Here is a 21,220-nt window from a genome sequence, read left to right on the forward strand (position 1 = left end):
CTGCTGGAGCTAAGGGCACAAAAAATTTGCACCAGGAAGCAGCCACATCCATTATCGCAATACTCAGCTTTCCTTTGAGCCGGGGAAAAAAAAAAAAAAAAAAAAAAAAAAAAGTGGTTATCGTTCTTCACACGTGGAGCTCTTCACTGATTTCCTGGTCACCTGGCCCGCAAGGGAACACGGTGCAGAACGAGGGAAGAAGGGCGGGCGGCTGGGCGGGCAGACTGGCGCATACCGGAGGGCTCCGGGACGGAACGGCCACGGCTCCACGGCTCCCGAGCCTCGCTGAGGCGGAGGCCGCGTGGCCCGGAGCTGCGGAGCCGCAGCGGGGGGGGAAGGCGGGCGCGGCCCGGCCGCTGGGGCCGCCTCCTGACGTCGGGAACCTGCCGTGCGCGGGGCGGGGCGGGTGCCGGGAGCAGGCGGGCAGAGCCGGCTGCGGGGCGCGGCGCCCGGCCTGTCCCCGCGCCCAGGGCCGGAGCAGGTAGGGCGGCGGGCGGCTCCTCCGGAGGGAGGGCGCGGGGCCGGGGGGAGGTCGCGCCGCGCAGACAAAGGGCCGGGCCCGGCCCGCGGGGGGCTCCGCGTTGCACCTGGGGCCGAGCTCCGCGCTCCGCTGTTGCTGACGGCCCGCGCGGTTCCTCCCCGAACGCTCGGGCCCGGCCGGGGCCGCGGGGAGAGAGCGAGGCTGTTCGTCCCGGGTGCGTGGCCGGGCCGCGGGGGCGAAGCGGCCGGATCCACACCGCCGGGAGCCGCGTACGGATGCGGCGTCGCGGAACCGCCCGGCAGCATCTATGCGTCTGCTCTGCGCCGAGGGGCAGCCCTGCCGCACGCTGCGGGGTGGGGGAGACCCGGCCCTGCTCCTAAATGCACCGGGAAACGCAGCTTCGGTCTCGGGAAAGAAGAGGAGAAGATGCCCTGACGTGCGCTGCTTTTTTCCTTCTTCCTTCAGGCGGAGAGAAGAGAGGAAAATGCGATATTGCGGGAGAGCGAGGAGGAGAGGCAGCAGGGCTGTGCTCTGTGCTGCCGGCCTGTAGCTGCGACAACAAACAGGTGTGGCTTTGCGCTCCCGAGAAGTGCTGCTTTAACCCCCCCCTTCGGGTGAGAGCTGCCTCTTTGCCATCCCTTCTGGAAAGGGGATGCTGCGTTCCTCCGGTGGTAGCACTTTTATCAGCTCCTGTGAGAAGGGAGGAAGCGATTGTGGGTTCCCAGCTTATCTGTCTGGAAGTGGGATGAGCGATCAAGGGCTGTTCTGCTCTCAGCACTGCTGTCGTTGCTCCTGGGAGTCTGCTGTGGAGCCTGGTTATGTCATCATCCTGATGTTTTGGCCCAGGTCTTGGAGGATGGAGAAACATGAGCTGTGCTTTGTGTGCAGTGAGTTGCTAACTACCAGAAAATGTTTTGGAAAAGTTTTTGTTTTTTTCTTTTAACCATATTTTGGTATTTCAGTGGTTGGATTCAGCTGCATATTTCATCTTTGAAATCCCTTGGTCAGCCTTACTTTGCTGTGGGAATATGTCCAGGGCTGTGGAGCAGTGGCTCCTACCAGTGGCGCATGTTGCAGGCTGCCACATTGGCTCCCATGGCTCAGGAAAGTTTGGGATCTACAGCTGAGCACTGATGTTCTTCCATACTTTAGTAGCAGCTCACTATGTGTTCCTCTTTTTTTGTGTGTTTAGGATGTGTGAAGATTAAGTGCCAAGTGCCAAAATGAGTGTGACTTCGTGGTTCTTGGTGAGCAGCGCTGGCATTCGCCATCGGCTCCCAAGAGAGATGATATTTGTTGGCAGAGATGACTGTGAATTGATGCTCCAGGTAATGTGGCTTTCCTACTCTCTTTAAAAGATGCAGAAGGTGTAATGCTGGGGGTCTATAGAGATATTATGTGCTTTCTTAAAGAGACATCTTTTAAAACATGCTTTTATGTTGAGTGTGTAGTTCCCACAAAGAGCTCGTATATTAATGAAAGTGCAAATAAAGCTTCTTTCAAACAGCTTTGTCATCAGATGGATGACAGATAGGAGCATCCAGTATCATACAGATAGGAGCTGTACTGGTAGGAGATTAATCACGTTGAACAGACTAACTATCTTGATGCAACAGAAGTAGTAAGCAAAGACATACCACTCTGTCCTGATCTGCAAATGATTAAATTACTGGGTTTTGTGGCATGTGATTTGGAGGGGAGCAGGGTGTTTTTGCCTGTTTTCCCCATTACTGGAAGTTTGAAATTTCAGAGCTTGTATGTCTTGGTTGGTTGGTTGACTTGTTTATTAATTTTTATCATGGTAGGAAATACCGATCTCTAGCAGAGAAATGCTGGCTATTTTGGTGGGGTGACTAAGGCATTGTCCTGCTGCTCCCGAAGTAATTGTGTTACTCAGGCAAGCTTGCAGCTTGCATTAGTGCTTTCCATGCAAGCATATCTTTTTGCTGGACTGAGTACAACATGCCTGAAGTGTTGGCTGTGGTCTGATGTTTGACAGCGCAATATAATGGACGTCACTCCAAATAAATGGAGCTGGAATCTTGCGAAGAGCTTTTGACAGGAGCAGCTTAGCTCAGGACTTTGTAGAAGCTCACAATTAAATTGGTATTTCTGTTAGACTTGTGTGTGAATACTTGAAGTGCGAAAGAAGTTTGGTTGCACCTGTCTGTCCCCCTTTTGCCCCTTTACAGAAGTGGCAGAAGATTTTGTGGATCATCTGTAAAGCCTTTGTGGCTGCTGATGTCACTATAAACGAGCTTCCTGAACAACGGGGCCTCCCTCCTCGTTTCTTCCACTGATAACCCAGTAATAGCTATTTCCTAAATGCTTTGCTGACATCTTCCAGGCAGACTGTAGCTACTGTGCAGAGATTTTGTATGATATGTTAGCAGGAGGTCTGCTGAGGGGACAGAAGTTCTTACTTATGAGCTGTATTTGGAAGGCAATTGTTTGTTAAGGTGTTGTCTGGCTCTAATAAAATGATAGCGTCCACAAAAGGAGAGGTTGCAGTATTTGTGCTGCTCTGTTAGTTGGCAGTGAAGGAAATGACTTTGCCATTCGGTGTGTCAGTTTGAAGCATACTCTGGTTTGACAGCAGATCGTTTGTTTGGGTTTTCTGATGACTCACACTATCTTTTATTTCATTTTTCCATGTCAGACAGGTGAGATGTGTAATGGTGAGACACTTAAAATGTCTTAATGTTTTCTGTAAGTCTGCATTTGCTCAAAAACCTGATGGCTGTATTTTCTTGTGACTTAAAGGGAAACAATGTATACAATGGCCTTACTATGGCCTTACTATTCAAAAACGGCCTGAGATTCTGAGTGCACCTTAATTAAGTACTCTGTGAAGGTATTCAAGTTTTCTTTACAGCCAGGGCTTCACACATGGAGAATCACAGTTCTCAAGCTGTGCAGTCCAACATAAAAGTTGGAATATCACTAATTGTACCCAAATATCACTAATTGTGAAAATGTGCTGCTTATTTCACTGGTTGTTTATGGGGTTAACTGGACAGCATGGACTGTGAAATTCCCCATACTTCATGGAGTATTTAATGCTGCTTTAAAACTCTAAACTGGCTTGTTAATGTTGCATGTGGACTGGCAACCTTGTGATGCTATAAATTTGTCATGCTCTTCTCTACAAGGTAAATGAACTGGGATTCTTGGAGGAGCCAGCAGTATCAGTGAGAAGAAGGATGCAGTTGCATTTGGAGGCTGGCAGGTGGTGGGAGGGTCGTAGAGGAGATTTTCATAAGAGACCTTTCTGTTATTTTGCTGGAATGAAGGCTCTGGGTTGTTAGTAAAAGCCAGCTGTTTATGTTCATGGGCTGAATTATATCTGACGCTTTATAAACATATTAGTTTACTGTCTTGAGTAATACAGCTTTTTCTCAGATCACATGAATGGTCTTATTTTGAATAGCACATAATTTTCCTAGCCATTTGCTTATAAAGATGTTTTCCCAAGAGCTTTCTTGGGCTCCAGCTGACATGACTGTTGTAAGATGTAGGGCAGGAGAGAGACTCAAGTGCACTCTTGATATCCAAGCAAAGTTGCGTGTGAGCAGATGGAGGATGAGGTCTAAAAATAGGCTTTTTCCCTACTGCGATTGTCCGTGTCACAGAATCGTTGTGCAGGTTGGCACAATTGGTTGTCCTGGGGAAAGCTTAAGGAACTGGGAGGTTATTGGAGCAGGTGGACAGAGCTCTTGTGGCAGTATAACTATCATATCCCTCTGGTAATGACACTGAAATTGTGTTCACTGAATGGTTATTTTGGATATAGACTTCAAGTTATAGGCACTCACTTCTCCCAAGTGCACAGTTGAGAACAGACTGGCATTGTCTAGGAGGGGGGCTGGATGATCTGGGCACTGTTTTTCATCTCTAAGATTATTTCTGCTTAGTGATTTCATTGTGATATGGTCTGTGGTCCCCTGCTGAGACCTTGTGCTTTCAACAGGGCTCCAACATGCAACACGAGAGTCCTAGTCCTGAAGATCTAGCAGACTTGCCTTTCTCATCTTATTGTTTCAGGAACGTCTTGTCTTTTGAAGTTTCTTGGCAAAGTTACTTTAAGGTATCAGATCCCTAAACAGCAAAAAATGATGTCTTTGTCACCAAACAATCAAGCCTTAGTTTCACCTGAGTTTACAGGTACTATACTTGCTTTCTAGTTAACAAAGAGATAAAGAAAGCCATGGTCTTCAAGCTTAAAATTAAGGAGATTTGATAGTGGGGAAACAATCTGCCTTGAAATCCTCTATACGTACTAAGAGGATTAGAAATATTGTAAAGGTTTTCTCAGCACTGTAAGGATCCTTGTACAAGTAAATGTGAGATTTACATTGGGTTTGAATGTTAATGCATGAAGACAATGCCACGTAGTGTGCTTTGGCATGCAGTGTTGTTATGCATAGTCAAGGGCTCCCTTCTGCTCTCTTTCTGATGATCATCATTTGATTCTTTTTAGAACCCCATTTGCTCTCCTTGGATAAGTCAACCAACAGCAAGAGTGTGGAAATTTAAACCTTTGCTAATTTGCTCTAGCAGGTTTTTCATAAAGCTTAGTGAAAATGGGAAGTAATTTTCTGAAAATGTTTAATGTTTTCTTTTTCCATTTTTTTTTTTCTCCTAAAAGAAAAAGTTGTATTGGTGGCTTGTTACGGTGTTGGTTTTTTTTTGACAATGTAGAGTGAAGTAACTCCCTCCCCCACTGCATTTTTCATGTGAAATATAATTGCCAGCTTTATCAGCTGTGATCATTTGCTTAATGTGATGGATATTTACTTGCATTAGCAAAATGTTTATGTAGTGCAAAGTTTTTGTTTAACCACTGAAACCTTCCCCTCCACTCCTAAACAAAGCATATTTGTCATTTTTGCTAAATGTAAATATTTAATGAAAAGGAGAGCAGCATCATGGTTTCCCTGTTGTTGTTTAAAAGAGAGACGTTTATTGGAAAAAATGAGAAAGGAAAATATTTAAGCAGTGTTCTGTTGTGTTTTTCCCTCCCTATAGAGCAGCATTTGGGCACACTCCTTTCCTACACAGTATCAGTTTGTACTCCAGCAGGAGTTAGGTGCAGATGGTGTGATGCTTCTGTTTCAGGTGTGGCCTTTGTTCTGCCTGTCAGTTAGGACAGCTTGGCACTTCCTATTATGAGCGTCTGCTTTCAGTTGCTTACAACTTTGCTGAACTTTCTAGCTGTCTAAGGTGCAAGTTTATGTTCCAGGCATCTGCTTCAAGCAGAGTAATCTGGAATAGATCACCTCCCTTCTTCGGTCTTCTTAGAGAACAGGTCTGAGGAAAATGCTGCTTTCTTCACGTAAACTATTTAGAAGTATATTTAACTTGTACTTTGAAGTTCTTGTGCTGCAGAGAGCTGGAGGTGATGTTTATCAAGAGGGAATCCCCAGGTGATGGGTTTTCTCACTGATAACTGGAATGTATTTGGCTGAGGTGCAGAGCTTTGAACAAGGTTGAAGTTCACGTGCAGTCAGTGGGGACAGCTTAGAGACTATTGTTTTTAGTGATGTTTCATCTGGGAGTGAGGTTGGTGAGGTTATGGGTTGGAAGACAGGTTGGGCTGGGTGCAGGGATGTACAAGGCTGATATTTATGTGGTCAGCAGCTCTGTGTCCAGGCAGAGGCCAGTCATGAGTAGTGTCCCCCAGGGATCCATGTTGGGACCAGTGATCTTCAGCATCTTTGTAAATGACACAGGCAGTGGTATGTATCAAGTGTACTCTCAGCAGCTTCACTGGTGACTCCAAGCTGAGTGGTGCAGTTGACACAACAGAAGAAAGGAATGCTATCCAGAGAGCCCTGGACAGGCTTGAAAAGTGGCCCCACATGAACCAAATGAGGTTCAATAAGAACAGGCGCAAGGTGTGTTACACTTGGGTCAGGGCAATCCCAGATAGTTGTACAGACTGGGGGAAGAACTCATTGTGAGCAGCCTGCAAAGAAGGACTTGAGGGGTCCTGATGGACAAAATGCTGAATCTGAGGCAATGTTTGCTCTTGCTACCTGCGAGGTCAACTGCATCCTGGGCTGTATTAAAAGAGGGGTAGCAGCAAGATGAGGGAGGGCTTGTTCCCCTCTGCTCTGCCCTTGTTTGGGCCCATCTTGAGTACTGTATCCAGGCCTGGGACTTGGAGAAGAAGGGTGTGGAACTTTTAGAGCCAGTCTGGAGGGCCACAAAAATAACCAGAGGTCTGGAACACCTTTCCTATGAAGAAAGGTTGAGAGAGCTGGGCTTATTAATCCTGGAAAATAGAAAGCTCTGGGGACACCTCATTTCAGCCTTCCAGTTTTTGAAGGGAGCTTATGAGGAGCGGAATTAATTTTTTATATGGCCTAATAGTGATAGGACAAGGGGGAATTGCTTTAAACTTAAAGAGGGGAGATTTAGATTAGGTATCATGAAGAAATTCTTTACTCAGAAGGCGATGAGGCCCTGGCACTGCTGCTCAGAGAACTGTGGATGCCCCATCCCTGGAGGTGCCCAAGGCTGGGCTAGATGGGACCCTGGTCAGCCTGAGCTGATGGAGGGCGATAGCCCACAGCAGGGGGTTGGAGCTGGATGGCTTTAAGGTTCCTTTCAGCCTAAGTAATTCTTCTGTGTGTGAGTAGCTGCCCTAGATTAGATTAGATCAAGGTGCATCTAGCCCAGTGTCCTGACTTGGGCTGTGGTCAAAGCAGCTCTCAAGAAAGCTGATACAGTACTTGCTCAACTTCCTACAGTTTATGTTTCAGAGAGCTAATTGCTGGCTTTTTGCTCATTTTGGTCAGTGGGTTTCAATTTCACAGCAGCTAGCCAACAAATTAAGGCTGGGCTGAGCAGGTACGACAGGAAGGTTTGTGTGTGCATGCATAGAGAGGAAGCACGGAGAGGGGAAGCTGTAGGGCTTAGAACATGGTGAACATAGGGCACAAGCAGCTCAGTGTGAGAAAGGTGGCACTGCTCTATGCAGTGGGGAGCAGCATCTCCCTCAGGCCTGAGGTGGGCTTGAGGCTTGCTGTTGCTCTGGTGTCAGCAAATAGCTGTGGAAGCTACCAGCCAAGTATCTGTCACTGGTCCATATGGAGGATCATGTGATGCTTGTGCTATCAGCCAGTTCAGCTCAGGGGCCCCTACCACAGGGTTGTTCTTCTGGCAAATGGCATAAACTCTAACTTAATACTGCTTGAATAGACATTTTCCTTTTTTTAGCTTGTTTTGGTAAAAAGCGATGCAATTACAAGCATCCTAGGCATTGAAAGAGCATTCCTATGGCTGCTGTGTCAAGTGTTTATAACTGCAGAGCAGTTAGGATGTCCAGTGTGAAGACTGTCTGCATGCTTCTGCTTCTGTCCCATGTGCATAGGCATGAAGGTACAATCTGTTCCTGTGCCATTATCCAGTAGTTTTACCTGTACAAGACCTGTCCCGTGCTCAACACACAAAGTGCATGGTGCGCTCTGCAAATAGCACAGTGTAGTTATGAGCTCTGTGTGTGTGTGACTAGTAGTTGAATGAAGGCTTCATTGACCTGACGTGTCCTGCCTTCCCCAGGCTGTATTTGATAACACAATGTCTCTCTGATGTAGCTTGATAATCATTTACATAAACAAGTGTGAATAGACTCAGCATAGCTTGTCTGTGCTGTGAGGAAGCAGGTGGTGTGAACTCAGTAGGTGTTTTTCTGATGCTTCTGGGTGAATGCACTGCTGTACAGAAGCCAGATCCTTCCATCACAGGGGTATTTTTTGCACTGGAAGCTCTCTCTGGGAGTGATAGGGGACCTCAGGCCTGATGTCCCAACCTCCGTCCTGGAGGCCCGGGGTGGAGGAGGAAGCTGCAGACAGGACAGGGCTGTGCAGTTAACTGGAGGGTGTCAGCCAGCACCTGTCTGTCCCTGGGTGTTAGGAATTGCAGTGGTTCTGCGACGTTCATCCCTGAGGTGCCACAAAGGAAAGGAGGTGTCTTGAAGGCAGAAGGGAAAGGATGTGGCCTTGGGAAGCCTCAGATTTCTGCTCAGCAGTTCTGGGCAACAGCTGTGGCAATTCCAGACCTGTTGCTGTTTGGTTCTCCCGTTGTTTCCTCTTAATGTGGAATTAATGGGAGGGCTGTGCCCAGTGAGGGGATGCGGTGTAGGGCAGTCAGCACGGGCAGGACCAGCAAATCGTGAGGGGAGGTCATTGCTTCCCTGTGACATAAAAGACAGGAGGGCTACATGGGACTGGAAGGAGGATTTGTCCTTCCAGGGGACCCTGCCCATGTCTGCAGCTGACCACGGTCTTGATCCAGACTGTGTTATGCAGCTGTACTGAAAATGTAAAGGCTTCTCTCTCACACCAGAGGTGTTGCTTGCCCATGCCTCCTGTGCGGCCCTGCAAAATGGAGGGAAGGCAACCTATCTGTGGGCTGCACACTCCCTGCCTCAGGTGAGGACCAGCCCTTGGATCTCTTGAACCTGTGCTCCGCTCTAGAAAGGAACTAGCAAGCAAAACCCAATTCTAGCCCTGAATAACGGGTTAAATTGTAATGGAAACTGTGCCAGCCTCCAAATCCCTTTGCCAAGCTGTGGGGATTATGGTTTCATTTTCCTGAGGGATTTCTTTCTTTTGTTCAGTGCCTTATTTTTGCATGAATACTCAGGCCCTGGCCCTGCAGCGGATCCACTAGACAGATCCACAACCTTAGCTGCAGCAAAACTAGCAGCAGGAACCTGCAGCTCAGAAGCTGTAATGTGTTGAGCTCCAGAATGAGGCTGCTCATGGTGAAGAGAGGTCTGTCTACTTGTGTGGAGTCATGCAGAAGCCAGCCTGTGTCCCTGGAAGCAATCAGTCTGCCTTCTGGAGGGCCATCTTGTCTGCAGCCAGCATGAGGCAGGATGGAGCATTCACAAATCACTGATATATATCCTGGAAAAGTACTGAAGTGGCCAGTATGCAGAACTCCACGAAACACATAGCGATGAAAGAGGGAGACTCAGTGTTTACAGCTATCATTAAAAGTTACCAGGATTTTACTTTTAAGGCAAAAGCCTTGTTTCAGGCCAGTGTGCCAGGTTATCTTGTTGCTGTTTGTTTGATGTCGACTGTACCTCTCTTCTTTCTAAAGTGGGGCACTGGGAGAGGTTTGTATTTCCTTACTGGGACGCTTGTGCAGAACTGTAACCTGTTCACTGTGGAAAGTATTCAAGCAAGTGTTTATTGCATGCTGCCACCAGATTGCTGCAGTTATCCTTTGCCAGACGTGCACAACAGACTGTGGTTAGGAACAGGGAAACTGCTCTTGTTTGTTTATTTTATCTCCAACACCACAATGCCTCGCAGCACTGGCAGGGCTGAGGTCCAAATCTCAACCCTGGGCAGTAGGCTTTTGCCCATGGTAATTCTGCTGGGGAAATAAGCAGCATCTGTATCTGCATAGACAGTTGAGCTGCATCTGTTCCCCGACCCCGTGGGGAAATGCAGGCTGTCTGACTCTATTTTTGACTCCTGCCTACTTTAGCAGGCCTCATTTTTGTGTGCGTTTTGCTTGGTGTCTCTGCAGGTTCTTGCTTTGCCCTGCATGTTGTGCTCCATACATCAGACCCTTCCTCAAACAGTACTGTTGATCATCTGCTGTTTGCAGCACACATAAATGATGTGATGTTTGATTCTGTGGAGACCCCTGCATATTTGGAAAGCAGTTTTTGCTGCTTCTATGCTAAGCAGGGGCCTTTGTTGACCTGATGTGTGCAGTTATGAGAATCACAAGCAGGCTGCTGGCTGCATGCCTGATGGGGACTGATGCAAGGTTTTGGTCCAGATTTGAGACTGGCAAGACCAGGAGATGCTGTTTCTATCTGGTATTGGAGATAACTCCTCTTTAATGTCATTCTTGGAAGGAAGGGCAATTGTAAAATACCTTTGTCTTTGGATAGGTGCAGCATGTGCATTTCATCTATGAGATATTTAAAACACGGTGCATTGTAGGCATTACGTGGGAGAAGCAAGAGAGCCTTACATTAGGAAGTGATTTGAATGTCTGGAAGTACAAACACTGCACGAGTTCAGTATGGTAAGAAATCAGTGTCTGTTTCCCTTCAGAGAAGTTACATGTTGTTGACCAGAAAAGCATGTTCTGCGTTTTCCCAAGAGTTGTTCTTATTTGCTAATAAGACTAGTGCTGGGACATGGTGAGAAGGCTGTGGCCCTTCTTCATGCCCTCTCTCTGAGTGTAGCCTTACTTCTTGCCTCCAGATCACTTGTGCCTGGCAGCAGACCTTCCTTCTCTGCTTTCTTTTCCCCCCCTCAGTCTGAACTGAGATTTTGATAGCTTTACTGTCTTGTAAATATGTGCTCTTAAACTAAGGCTTCCTGTGCTTGGTATTCAGTCAATTGCAGTTTTTTCAGTTTATAGACTCTGGTTTCCTAACTCACCTTCTGTGATTCAAAGGTTCTTTCATTGGAAACTGCTGGCTTGCTGAGCTGAAGTGACTTCAGCAGGTCTGTTCTGGTACTCTCATCTGTTGCCAGTGTGGAATGTGGCTAGGCTTTGCTTGGAAGTGGGATTGAGGCGTTAATCATCATCAGAGATGATTCTGCTCTTCTCCTAGAACAAAAGCACTATCAGCCTCCAGGCAGCTGCTGTCACTGCAAGAAAGAAAAGCTCATGTTAAGTGTGACTGATGTTGAAATAAACCACACCTTGGTTCTCAAGAATGACCTTTGGCAAATTGCCTCAAAATAAACAAGGTGTGCGATTTTAGTTATTTTAGCTTGAGTTTCCTTGGAGACAGGCTCTTAGGAACTTCTGCTGCCAGTTCTTGTGATGTTTGTTGCTCTAACATAAACAAAACTGAGAAAATTCTTCTCAAAAAAAAAAAAAAAAAAACCTCATGAAATTTCACAGAACTATGAGCTGCACAACAATTTGCCATGCTCCTAATACGCTCTTGAAAGGGATGCTGAGAAATTCCAAGACTGTGGGTCAGATACAGTATATCGCTGCGACTGCTTTTGCAAAGGGCTGTCTTGAACACAACTAAAACTTATGTGGAGGATGGGAAATTCTGGCATAAATAGGTCCCATCGGTGACTTCTGCTTTTATGTAGGGGAATATCATGGTGCTAGAATACATCTCTGCCCTCTGGGTTGATCCTTGTCTGTTTTGGGACCGGGAGTGGCTGTAGTCAGCTGTTGTAAAATACAGCAGTCCAAAGGCTGAGTTAACTTACAGCAGGGTCAGGTCCGGGGCAGACCAAATTTTTAGAGACAGCTGCTTCCCTGAAGTAAACCCTGTATATTTATTAAATGGCTTGTGATTCGGTGCGAGATAAAATCTGCCTAAACTTTTTTGTCTGGACTGAATTCTTGAGGCAGAAGACATTCAGCCCTCAGAGGGAGGCTAAAGGGTTGGTTCCGCCTTTAAATTCTGTTAATCTTTAAATGAATGCTGTAAAAAGCTAAAGCAAACACTGCTACACCAGTTACTCAGCTCTCCTTCCCGTCCCACTGGGGACAGTGGTAGCCACCCACAGTACTGGGTTGCTGAGGGACATGGGGATACCTCATGCATGGATCTGTGCTGTGCAGGTGGGATACTTGTGTGTGGTAGTCCTTGGGAAGAACAAAGTCCTGCAGATAGTTTAGTTTGTAAGGATAAAGCCTCTATGTTTTCATCAAGGAATTCCCCTGAAATAGTCTCTGCCTCTGCTTGCCCACAAGGAAATGGCTTAGTGAGAGCGGTGCTGTGGAAACCAGCCTGTTCATGCTTGGGAAAAGGGAAGGACTTATTTTTCGACAAGAGGCTTGTTGGTTGGTGCCCAGGAGGAAGGTGTGTTCAGTCTGGCTGGGCTCCCTGCTGGGGCAGCATGCCTTCCCCTGTTCTGAGATTCAGGGAGGTTTCAGCAGTGGGTGCACCTCCTGACGGATTGAGTGGCTCCAGTGACTGGCTCATAGCTACAACACCTATGGCATATTTTAAAACTCTTCAGAGGCTTTTCTTTAATGATTCTGCCTTGAAACGGTCTGACAGAATTTCTCCTGAAGTATCATGCTCTGTTTTGAGGATAAGACGTTTGGTAATGTGCATTCAGATAGAGCCGCTGGGACAAAATTGCTGTCCTCATCAGTGTCCTCAAAGCAGGCTTAACATTTAAATTTTCTAGAGCTGCTTTTTCATCCTCAGTTACCTAACCTTCCTCTAAGCTGGAAAACATCCTAGAGTTTAAATCAATTTCAGCATGTAATTCTGGGAACAGTATGCATTGTAAATGAGTTTGGCTTGAACTCAAGAAAATACTTCTTCCCTTTCAAAATTAGGAAGAAATCCTTCCAAATAGAAAGTCCCTAAGTGGTGAGGCCATCAGCACCAGATTATGGAAATGAGCTTTTCCAGTTTGCAGTGGATCAGATCCTGCCCCCCAGGCCTTTAATTTGACTGGTTTTGTTTTCAGCATGTATTGATACAGCTTATTGAAATGCCAACAGAGCTTTCCATAATATTTTTTTCATCTAAATATTGTATTGTCTTCAGCGGACTGTTTAGAACAACCATGGAAGCTTTAACTGTATTCTTTGGTTATTCATAGTAACGGTAATATTTAATGTTTGCTGTTTTCTCTCCCCTCATCCCATATCAGGTTAGTTTAATGTATAAATGTTGTTGTGAGTAACAGTGTCTCTTATGGCTGATTGCTCTCACATTCATTGTGCTTTCATTGCCAGTCCCGCAGTGTCGATAAGCAGCATGCTGTAATCAACTATGACAAGGAGAAAGATGAGCACTGGGTGAAGGATCTTGGGAGCCTAAATGGGGTAAGTAGCAAACCTCTGGGATAAGGGAGGCCAGCACACAATGCTGAGTCTGTAAGCATTTTGTCCCTCTACTGCTAGACCCCCTTGAGTTACTCTAGCCGTTGGCATAAATTAATCTAAATGTATATAATTATTTGCAAGGCCTGAGACAGAGGTCATGCAGCATCTCATCTTAGAAGAGGAAAGCTTTGATAAATTAATCTTTTTTTTCTTTTTTTTCTTCTTCCCTTGTTGGTGCCCTTGCAGAACTCTCCAGCATTCACAAAACCATAGAGTCTCTTTGAATTTATTTCCTGCTCTTTTCTATCTCATTTTGGGCATGTTAACATTGAACTGGTGAAGCTGGAGCAGCTGTTCAGCATGAGCAGGGTGACCTTTAGCAGTTCTGTTGTCAGTGTGTGGAGTGATTTATGGGATGATGAGCCATTTAATTTCTTTAGGGAGAAACTATTTAAAACCAGCTCTTTTTGGTAATGAAGATTGGTATTTCACCTGTTTTGATTTGTGTTAAGACTGAGGAAAAATGTGAACCCAGAACAGGAGCAGAGCCTGCCTCAGTTTTAATCCTTGTTGTGACCCTGACTCAGTCTTGTTAGGCAGCTTGGTGAGGCTTTGCCCCCAAATTCTGTGATTATTTAATACATTGGGAGAGTTAAAACTGTCCTCATATCATGCATGCCTCTCTTCGGCTGTTGCTACATACCAGTGGAGTTATTCCTCTTGTGGAGCAAGCCTCAACTAGATTCACAGGCCTGTGTTTGCAGTAGAACTTTTACTGCAGTCACTGTTTTCAGCTTAGAAAAGGAGCTCTCCACCATCGCTGCCACAAAAACATGAGACAAACCCAGAAACTCGTATGGAAACTGTGGGTGAAGCAGACATCAACCTTTTTGCCTTCTCTGGTATCTGGCTGCAGCTAGAGTGAGTGATAATCCTTCTCAGCCTAATAGCTGAAGGCAGAGAGCCCTGCTGAAATGTCAGTATTTCTGCTAAGTGCTGTGGGCTCTGCCTGGATCCTTGCTTCACAACCTCTGATTAAAGAATAGCTCAAAAATACTGCTTGCAGAAAGGGGAGGTTCCTGTCGCTGCTTCTCTTCTTTCTTCATAGGCTCATGAATAATAATTTACAGCATTTTGATAATAGACTTACAGAGGTGGATTGAAAGAAGTGAGAGTAATGCCTGCCTTCTGCAGCTGGTCCAACAGGCTTCATTGGAAAAGGCTGCTGTGGCCAACTCTGTTTATTTTGTGTGAAGTAAATAGGTCCTTAGTTGGTAATTTTTATGTGAATGTTACTTTCAGGGGGAAAGTCAAATTTCTTCCGGGGGACTTTGATTTTAATTCAATTTTCAGCATTTGCTTTTATTTTGTATTTATTTTCCTCTTTTTCGACAATGCATTATAAGACTTCAGGCAATATAGTTATAATATTATCAGGTCTTTTAAAATGTTGTTTTATTATAATGTTCAGGCAGCTGATTCTGCAGTCTTTGTGCCTTTTGATTTTTGAAGATAGCATTTCTGTCTGCAGTAAGCAGTTTAGTGGGGTTGTTTAAGTGCCCAGGTAACAATCAAAATGGATTTCCTGGCAGACTCTTCTTTTGCAGAAAATCCAGCAAATAGTTATTTTTGTTCTGGATCTGTCTACTGTGGAATTTTCTTCCACGCAAGTAGGAATTGCCTGTCTTTTAACCAGCTTCACTGCTTCTATGCTGAAATTACAGACCTCTTCCCCAGCTTTTCTGGCAATTGCCAGGAAGCAAATTGCCATTACCTCCTGTGTTCCAGCTTCCTGCTCTAGAATTTATTTTTCCCTCTGGTTATCACTTGGTTTTACAGTGTGTGTTTGAGTTGGCCAAGGTGAGAAAGTAAAAGGAGAAAGCTGTGCCTTGGTGATGAAAGTTTTTTCAGTTCATTTTCTAGCGTAATTTTGACTCTTCACAGCTTAACTGATGTTGTAGTGAGGCTGCAGAGACCTGGCAGTAAACATCAGGTCTGTGAGACCGGGTCACTGCCCTGCTGCAAGATCAGGTAACTTCTGGGGTCTGCAGCTGCTGAGTGCCTGAGCCCCACCAGCATGCTGGTGCTGTTTCACTTGAGTTCCTGAGTTATTTTTATTTGGCTTGGGTTATTGCAAAAGCACACGGGCTCATCTGTGGAAGACATGTGAGTGCTTGATCTGCTGTTCTGTAAGAATTATTCTTTATGGGTTCCCCTCAGAGTGCAGGCAGCTGAGACATCTGAGGTGCTTGTTCTCAGCTGTGAAGCACGTTTTTTGCACCTTACAAGGATAATTCAGTTTCTTGAGGCCTAAGCTAACTGTCTGTAGCGTAGAAAAAAATGAGCAAGTGCATCTCTTGGGTGAGAGGCCTTTTGTACTGATAAATGATGTCTTGGACAGCATGGCCTTAGATACCACAGTGATTTCACTGAAATACCTGCTTCTCTGTGTGTTTCCGTTTCCCTTTCCTATGTGATAGGCTTTGATAAATGATCAGGCCTTGGGGTTGGCACGAGTCTTGTTTGGTATTTGATGGAGAGCTCATTCTCAGCTCAGTAGTTAGTTGGAAAAGCTATAGCAGCTTCTCTCCTATATTTGCTGCCCTTGCTGGTTTGGAAGGAAAGAGAAGACCCAAGAGCACCCAAGGTTCCTGACTTCAGACACCTCATTTACATCTTTAGGTCAGGAACTAAAGCTTCATTTGCAATTGGTGAGAAGAGTACCTGGCTTTGAAGCACATTTGGGGTGCTCAGACCTGCCCATGGCAGCTCCCTGCTGGTGCTCTGCAGGGAGCTGAGCTCCTCAATGGATTGAGGTGCACCCTGAGCACTTGCAGTGCCCTCAGCAGATTAGCATGTACCATGGGTCAAAAACCACACCTGTGCTTCCTCTCTGCAGACATTCGTCAATGACGTGAGGATTCCCGACCAGAAGTACATCACCCTGAAGCTGAATGATGTCATTCGCTTTGGCTATGATATCCTTCCTCTCTGAAGATGCATTTCGTGCTGTTCATTGCATGGAGAGTTAAAAGCACTAATTGTGGCTAATGACTAAGGGTGTTTGTTTTGCCTCCTGCAGCCTTTGGATGGCTCATCAGCTTTTGTTTCTCCACAGTGGACCTGATTCAGAACATATTTATCAGGATGCCTGCTGCCTTCATTGGACTTTGAAGCAGGCACTGCGCTGACAGTAGTGTCTGAGGAGGTCTCTGTCAAAGGAAGAGTTGTTTGTTTTTTTTCTTTTTCATTTGAGATCTGTGAGTGGCATCTGTAGCTGATAAAAGTGTGGGAGCAGGTATGCTTCATATGCTTTTGTAAAAAAAAAAACTAACATTTTAAAGTCATCATTCTTTGCTCCCAACTGCTTGCTTGCGGACAGTTTGCAGGTTTTTGGTGCATTTAGCTCTGGGAGCCTGCAGACAGACCCTTGGCTCTATCAGTTGAAGGTTGCCTCTGCAAATTGCTGTGCCACGAAATGCAAGAATGAAACTCTCTTTAGCAATAACAAATGTCACCCCTATTGGGGAAGGCCAGGCTGCTGGTACTGCTTTGTTTACAGACGCATAAGTTCTCATGGTGTCTGCTTAAAATGCCTTCATCCCTTTCCTTTTTATCCTGATGTGGTTGTTTGACTGCTGTAGATCAACAGAAATAGACACCCCTATTGCTGCCTTTTCTTGGTGTTATCAAATCATTTTTTTTAGAATACGTTCTTTTTCAGTTCCTTCTAACTGCCAAATGTAACTTACTCAAGATGGATTATGAAGCAGCATCTTCTCCAGGTTTCTTGCTTGCTTTTGCGAGAAAACTTTGGTTAAAACAGCCCAGGCATTTCTGAGAATAGAGGTGGGGGGGAGGGGGAGGGAAAAGGTTTGATTGGAAAACTCTTGTGCATCCTTGACCCCAAGGCCACATTCTTGTGTCTGTAGTTGTATCCATGATAAAGTATGTGTGCCTGGCTGTGCTTTAGCCTTGAAATACTCCAGACCTTGCTAGAGCCCAGCAGAACCTGCAAGGGAAGGCTAAGCCTCCTTTGTGCTCTTGCCAGGCTACAGGTACCTCAGTTCTCAGCTGCAACACTTGCGACAGGGATGCTTAAACAGATTTATGTGCAATCCTGGATCTGGTGGAAACGAAGATTTTTTTTTTTTTTTTAAGACCTTGAGGTCATATTTTAGTGGCTGTGATACAGGTTTAAACTTTTTATAGAAAGTAATTCTGAGCATTAAGCAGCTGAGTTAAGTGCTTAGTCCTGCAGCCCTTACATGGCTATTCACGTGAAATGAATGATTGCATTTATGAATTGTAGAATTTATTGCCCTCAACTGGAAAGCTTTTGAGGATGTAGGTTTTAGACTTGGCTCTTTTTCAGCATGATTGCTACAGCTGTTAAAGTCTCTTCCTCTCCTTTGCTGCTGTGGTGCTGTGCTTCTTAGCAGTGCTTTCTGTGTTGACCGTGTTCAGCTCAGTGGCGATGGCAGCATCTCCCATGGCCTCCAAGTCAGCTGCACTCTATTGCATAAGAGCTGTTTCTTCTTCCATTTACAGCTTTACTCACAGACTGCATGGAGTCTCCATGCTCTGCCAGTATCTCTTGGTTTATTTTTAGTTTAACATTTTCCATCTTTCCGCTTTCATCCTTTTTGTGCTGTGCTGTCCTGATTGAGTTGTTTGTGATGCCATGGTCAGATGCTTCCTTTCTGCTTTTTTTTTTTTCTTTTTTTTTTTCTTTTTTCTTTTCACAGCATAGCTGGGGATTTTTGCCTAGGTTCAGACATGTTGAATGCTTCCCTTCCATAGAGGTCACAGCAGCTCATGACCTGATTTACTTTTCAGTCACTGCTGTTTCCTGGATGAAAGGCCTTGCCTTGTTCTGACTATGCAAGTCTGCTCTGCCTTGGCCAGGATGCTGTGGGGAGCTGGGAGCAGGCTGCAAGCTGAGCCAGGGCTCTGTTTGCTCCCTCATCCTGTACTGAGCTGCTGAGTTCCTTCACTGCTCCTATTGCATGCTACTCTCCAATTGGGTCCAGAAAGAAAATATAGTTGCACCCTCTATACCAAAATACACACATCAAAGACTGTCTTGCTATGCAACTGAGGCAGCTTTCAGCACCTCTTGTTATTTTATGCTGTTTTCTTTATGACTAAACACTAGATTTCTCTCTGCATCCGATTCCTTTGGTGTTTCCTTAACAAGGTCTGTACATTCAAACATGTATGTCCTGGAGCAAATTCAACACAAGGTCCCAGAAGAAGCGTTAAAGGTAAGGGTGTGTGGGTACAAAGGGTGTGTGGGTGCAGGTGTCATTTCTTTTGGTGCTCTAGTAATGATCACGCTGTCTCAAGTTTTAAAATACAGCAGAAAAATGATCCACATTGTTATGCTGTCCTTGGATTGAAGCTTGCCAAAGCAGATGCGTTTCCCAGTTATCTCATCTCTGATCTCTCTTACTCTGCTGCTAACATCTAGATCAATTTATTTATGATCTTGTGGCAGCCAACAAAAAGGCTACTAAAGCCATAATGTGTTAAAGAGCAGTCAGTGCATTAACTTTGGGGTGAAGCAGAGCAGAATTAGTTCTGCCCCAGGAGTGGAGAGCAGTTGCCTTTCCTTGAGCATGGTGACATTGACCAGCTCTGTAATGCTTCCTCCAGCAGATTGAACTTTGCTTAATTTATTCCCATTATCTCATTTGTGCCTTCAAGCTCCACAGTCTTCCTTACTGAGCAGTCCTCTTAAGAGTAAAGTGTTCTTTAAACAAAAATTTCAGTATCAGGAATAAAATATACAAGCATCTCCTGATGTAAGACAGAAAAGCAACCCTCAGAGGCAGGAAGGCTGCCTTTGAGCTGAGTTCAGCCCCCAGCGCCAGGCATCACCTGTTGGCTAGCAGATGCTGTTGTCTTAGCCCTGGTTTCAGATTTAGGACTTGGAGAGGATCAGAAGTGTAACAGCCAGAACTGAGTAAATGAATCACTGACTTTACTCAGGGGTAATCTGGATGGGTACACCCTTTTATTAATTTGCTTGTAATAAACCCACTTTTAATTAGCCCATTTACTAAGCCGCAAGTTAATATGGAGTCTGCTCTAAGGCAGGCTCATTGTTTTCCTCACTGGTGAGAGAGTTTACAAAGAAATAATTAAAATACATCTTAATTGCCTTTGCTGAAAAATTGAGATAATGCAGTTGGGGCATGGGAAGAACTAATAACTTTAAGAACAAAGGGGATTTCAGAATTTGAATTCTGAATGGAAAATGGCATAAGTTCTGATTGTTCTTAGTTTACTTTTTAAAGGGTTTTCTAATTAGCTATTTTGCAGGGCTATGTGACCTCATGGACTGTAACTGTCATTTATTGTCTTCCAGATGAGGTATCTGAAAGCCTCTCTGATGACACTTGTGTTCTCTAGCCTCTACGTAGGTGTGTTTCCCATTTGTCACAGAGTTTAGCCACAACATTTGCCTTTGCATTGCCACAAGGGAGTGCACTTTGTGGGCAAGGGAGGTTATCGTTGCCACAGGCTGCCATGCAGATTGCATGGGCACTCTGCAGCTGTCCTTATGTCTCTGCAGCATGAGAAGTACACCAGCCAGCTTCAGATGAATTTTAAAAGCACGACAATGAAGAGGGTGGAGCAGCCCATGGAGCACAGTGTCTACGCTGAGTCCCCACAGGCAAAGCTGGAGAAAGGAGAGAGGAAGCCAATTACAGGTAATTGCTCAGGAACCAGTTAGTCAAGATTCACAACAGTCAAAGTGCTGCTTGATCACTGCACTGGGTCAGAATCAAGTGTGGTGTGAGTTACACGGTGTAGAAGCTGATACTAAAGGATCATCTTTCTAAACCTCTAAGTATTTCACATTCTCAGTTTTAGGAGAAAAAATATAATTGGCATGGTGGTTCACACATGTCTTGTTGCTGTGAATGCTGGAGAGCCTGTGGGCTGAGCAGGTTTGGTGAGTTCCTTGGCACCTGTCTGGTCTATTTTTATGTTCTTAATCATGAACTGGTGTTTGAACGGAGGTGGTGACTCAGAGTGGAAGATGCATGGTACTGGAAGGCGAGCGAAGTGGCAGCAAGGGATTTGTTGCAAAGAGTCTTGTATTAAACAGCCTTAAATTACTGTATTTCCTAACACCTCGTTATGTGAGATCGAAACTGACTGCTGAACCTGGGAGGTGTTTGCTTTAGATTCATTGTTACCTGGCTGCATCATGTCCACTGGAAAAAATTTGTTCTGTTGCACATTTCTCTACTCACTGCTAGCTTCCTTTGAAGACCCTTTTTCATACCTCCATCTCCCTGTTCCCTCCCATGGTGGGCCAAGACATTCCCAGCACTTTTTCCTTGCTTCTGAGCTTCCTACCTCCTTTTTATGTACTACCCTGGTATGTCTTCTCCCTGTTTGGCTCAGTTGTTAGTTGGTGGTTTTCTAGATCTTGATGATACATGAAAAGAAGAATTATGGCTCTAAAGCATCCTGATGACTAATGACTGACAGAGTGGAGTCTTGCTTACCAGAATGGCAGAGTGACTGGGAGCTGTCCATGTGCAAAATGGATCTGTTTGAGGAAGGGGTAGGGAGAGGAAGGTGATGGGCAAAGACAGGATCTTGGGAAAGATGATCTATACATAGATAGAACAGCTTTCTAGAAATGTGTACAACTTTGGATAAATCCGTTAAGGTCTTTTTTGATACCTAATTGGAGTGGGTTGGCTGACCTTAATCTCCTATGTATTGTCTCTGTGAAAGTCCCTCTAAGCTGACATAATATACTAAAACAGAGTAATATTTCTCTCTCGTATATTTGCCTGTGTTTTTGTTCCCTCCAGCTGTGCAGGGAAATGCACACACACCTATGTGTTGACTGCTGTTCTCACACTGTATGTTGATTTAGATGTGTTTGTGGGTCGCCCTGCCCCCCGA

General features: G+C 45.3%; 1 protein-coding gene across 1 annotated transcript in view; it reads left to right on the plus strand.

The window, feature by feature from the left end:
- Positions 1 to 438: 438 nt before the first annotated feature.
- CEP170B (centrosomal protein 170B) overlaps positions 439 to 21,220 on the plus strand; it is a 54,751-nt gene continuing 33,969 nt past the window's right edge. Inside the window, 7 exon segments of the mRNA XM_085225733.1 lie at positions 439 to 481; positions 947 to 1,047; positions 1,674 to 1,809; positions 13,196 to 13,285; positions 16,185 to 16,263; positions 18,494 to 18,552; positions 19,866 to 20,004. Coding sequence (XP_085081859.1) covers positions 1,705 to 1,809; positions 13,196 to 13,285; positions 16,185 to 16,263; positions 18,494 to 18,552; positions 19,866 to 20,004 — 472 coding nt within the window. The 5' untranslated portion in view covers positions 439 to 481; positions 947 to 1,047; positions 1,674 to 1,704.

The sequence above is a fragment of the Meleagris gallopavo genome, chromosome 5 (genome assembly GCF_905368555.1).
Source record: "Meleagris gallopavo chromosome 5, MGAL_WU_HG_1.1, whole genome shotgun sequence".
In the NCBI taxonomy this organism is placed as follows: Eukaryota; Metazoa; Chordata; class Aves; order Galliformes; family Phasianidae; genus Meleagris; species Meleagris gallopavo.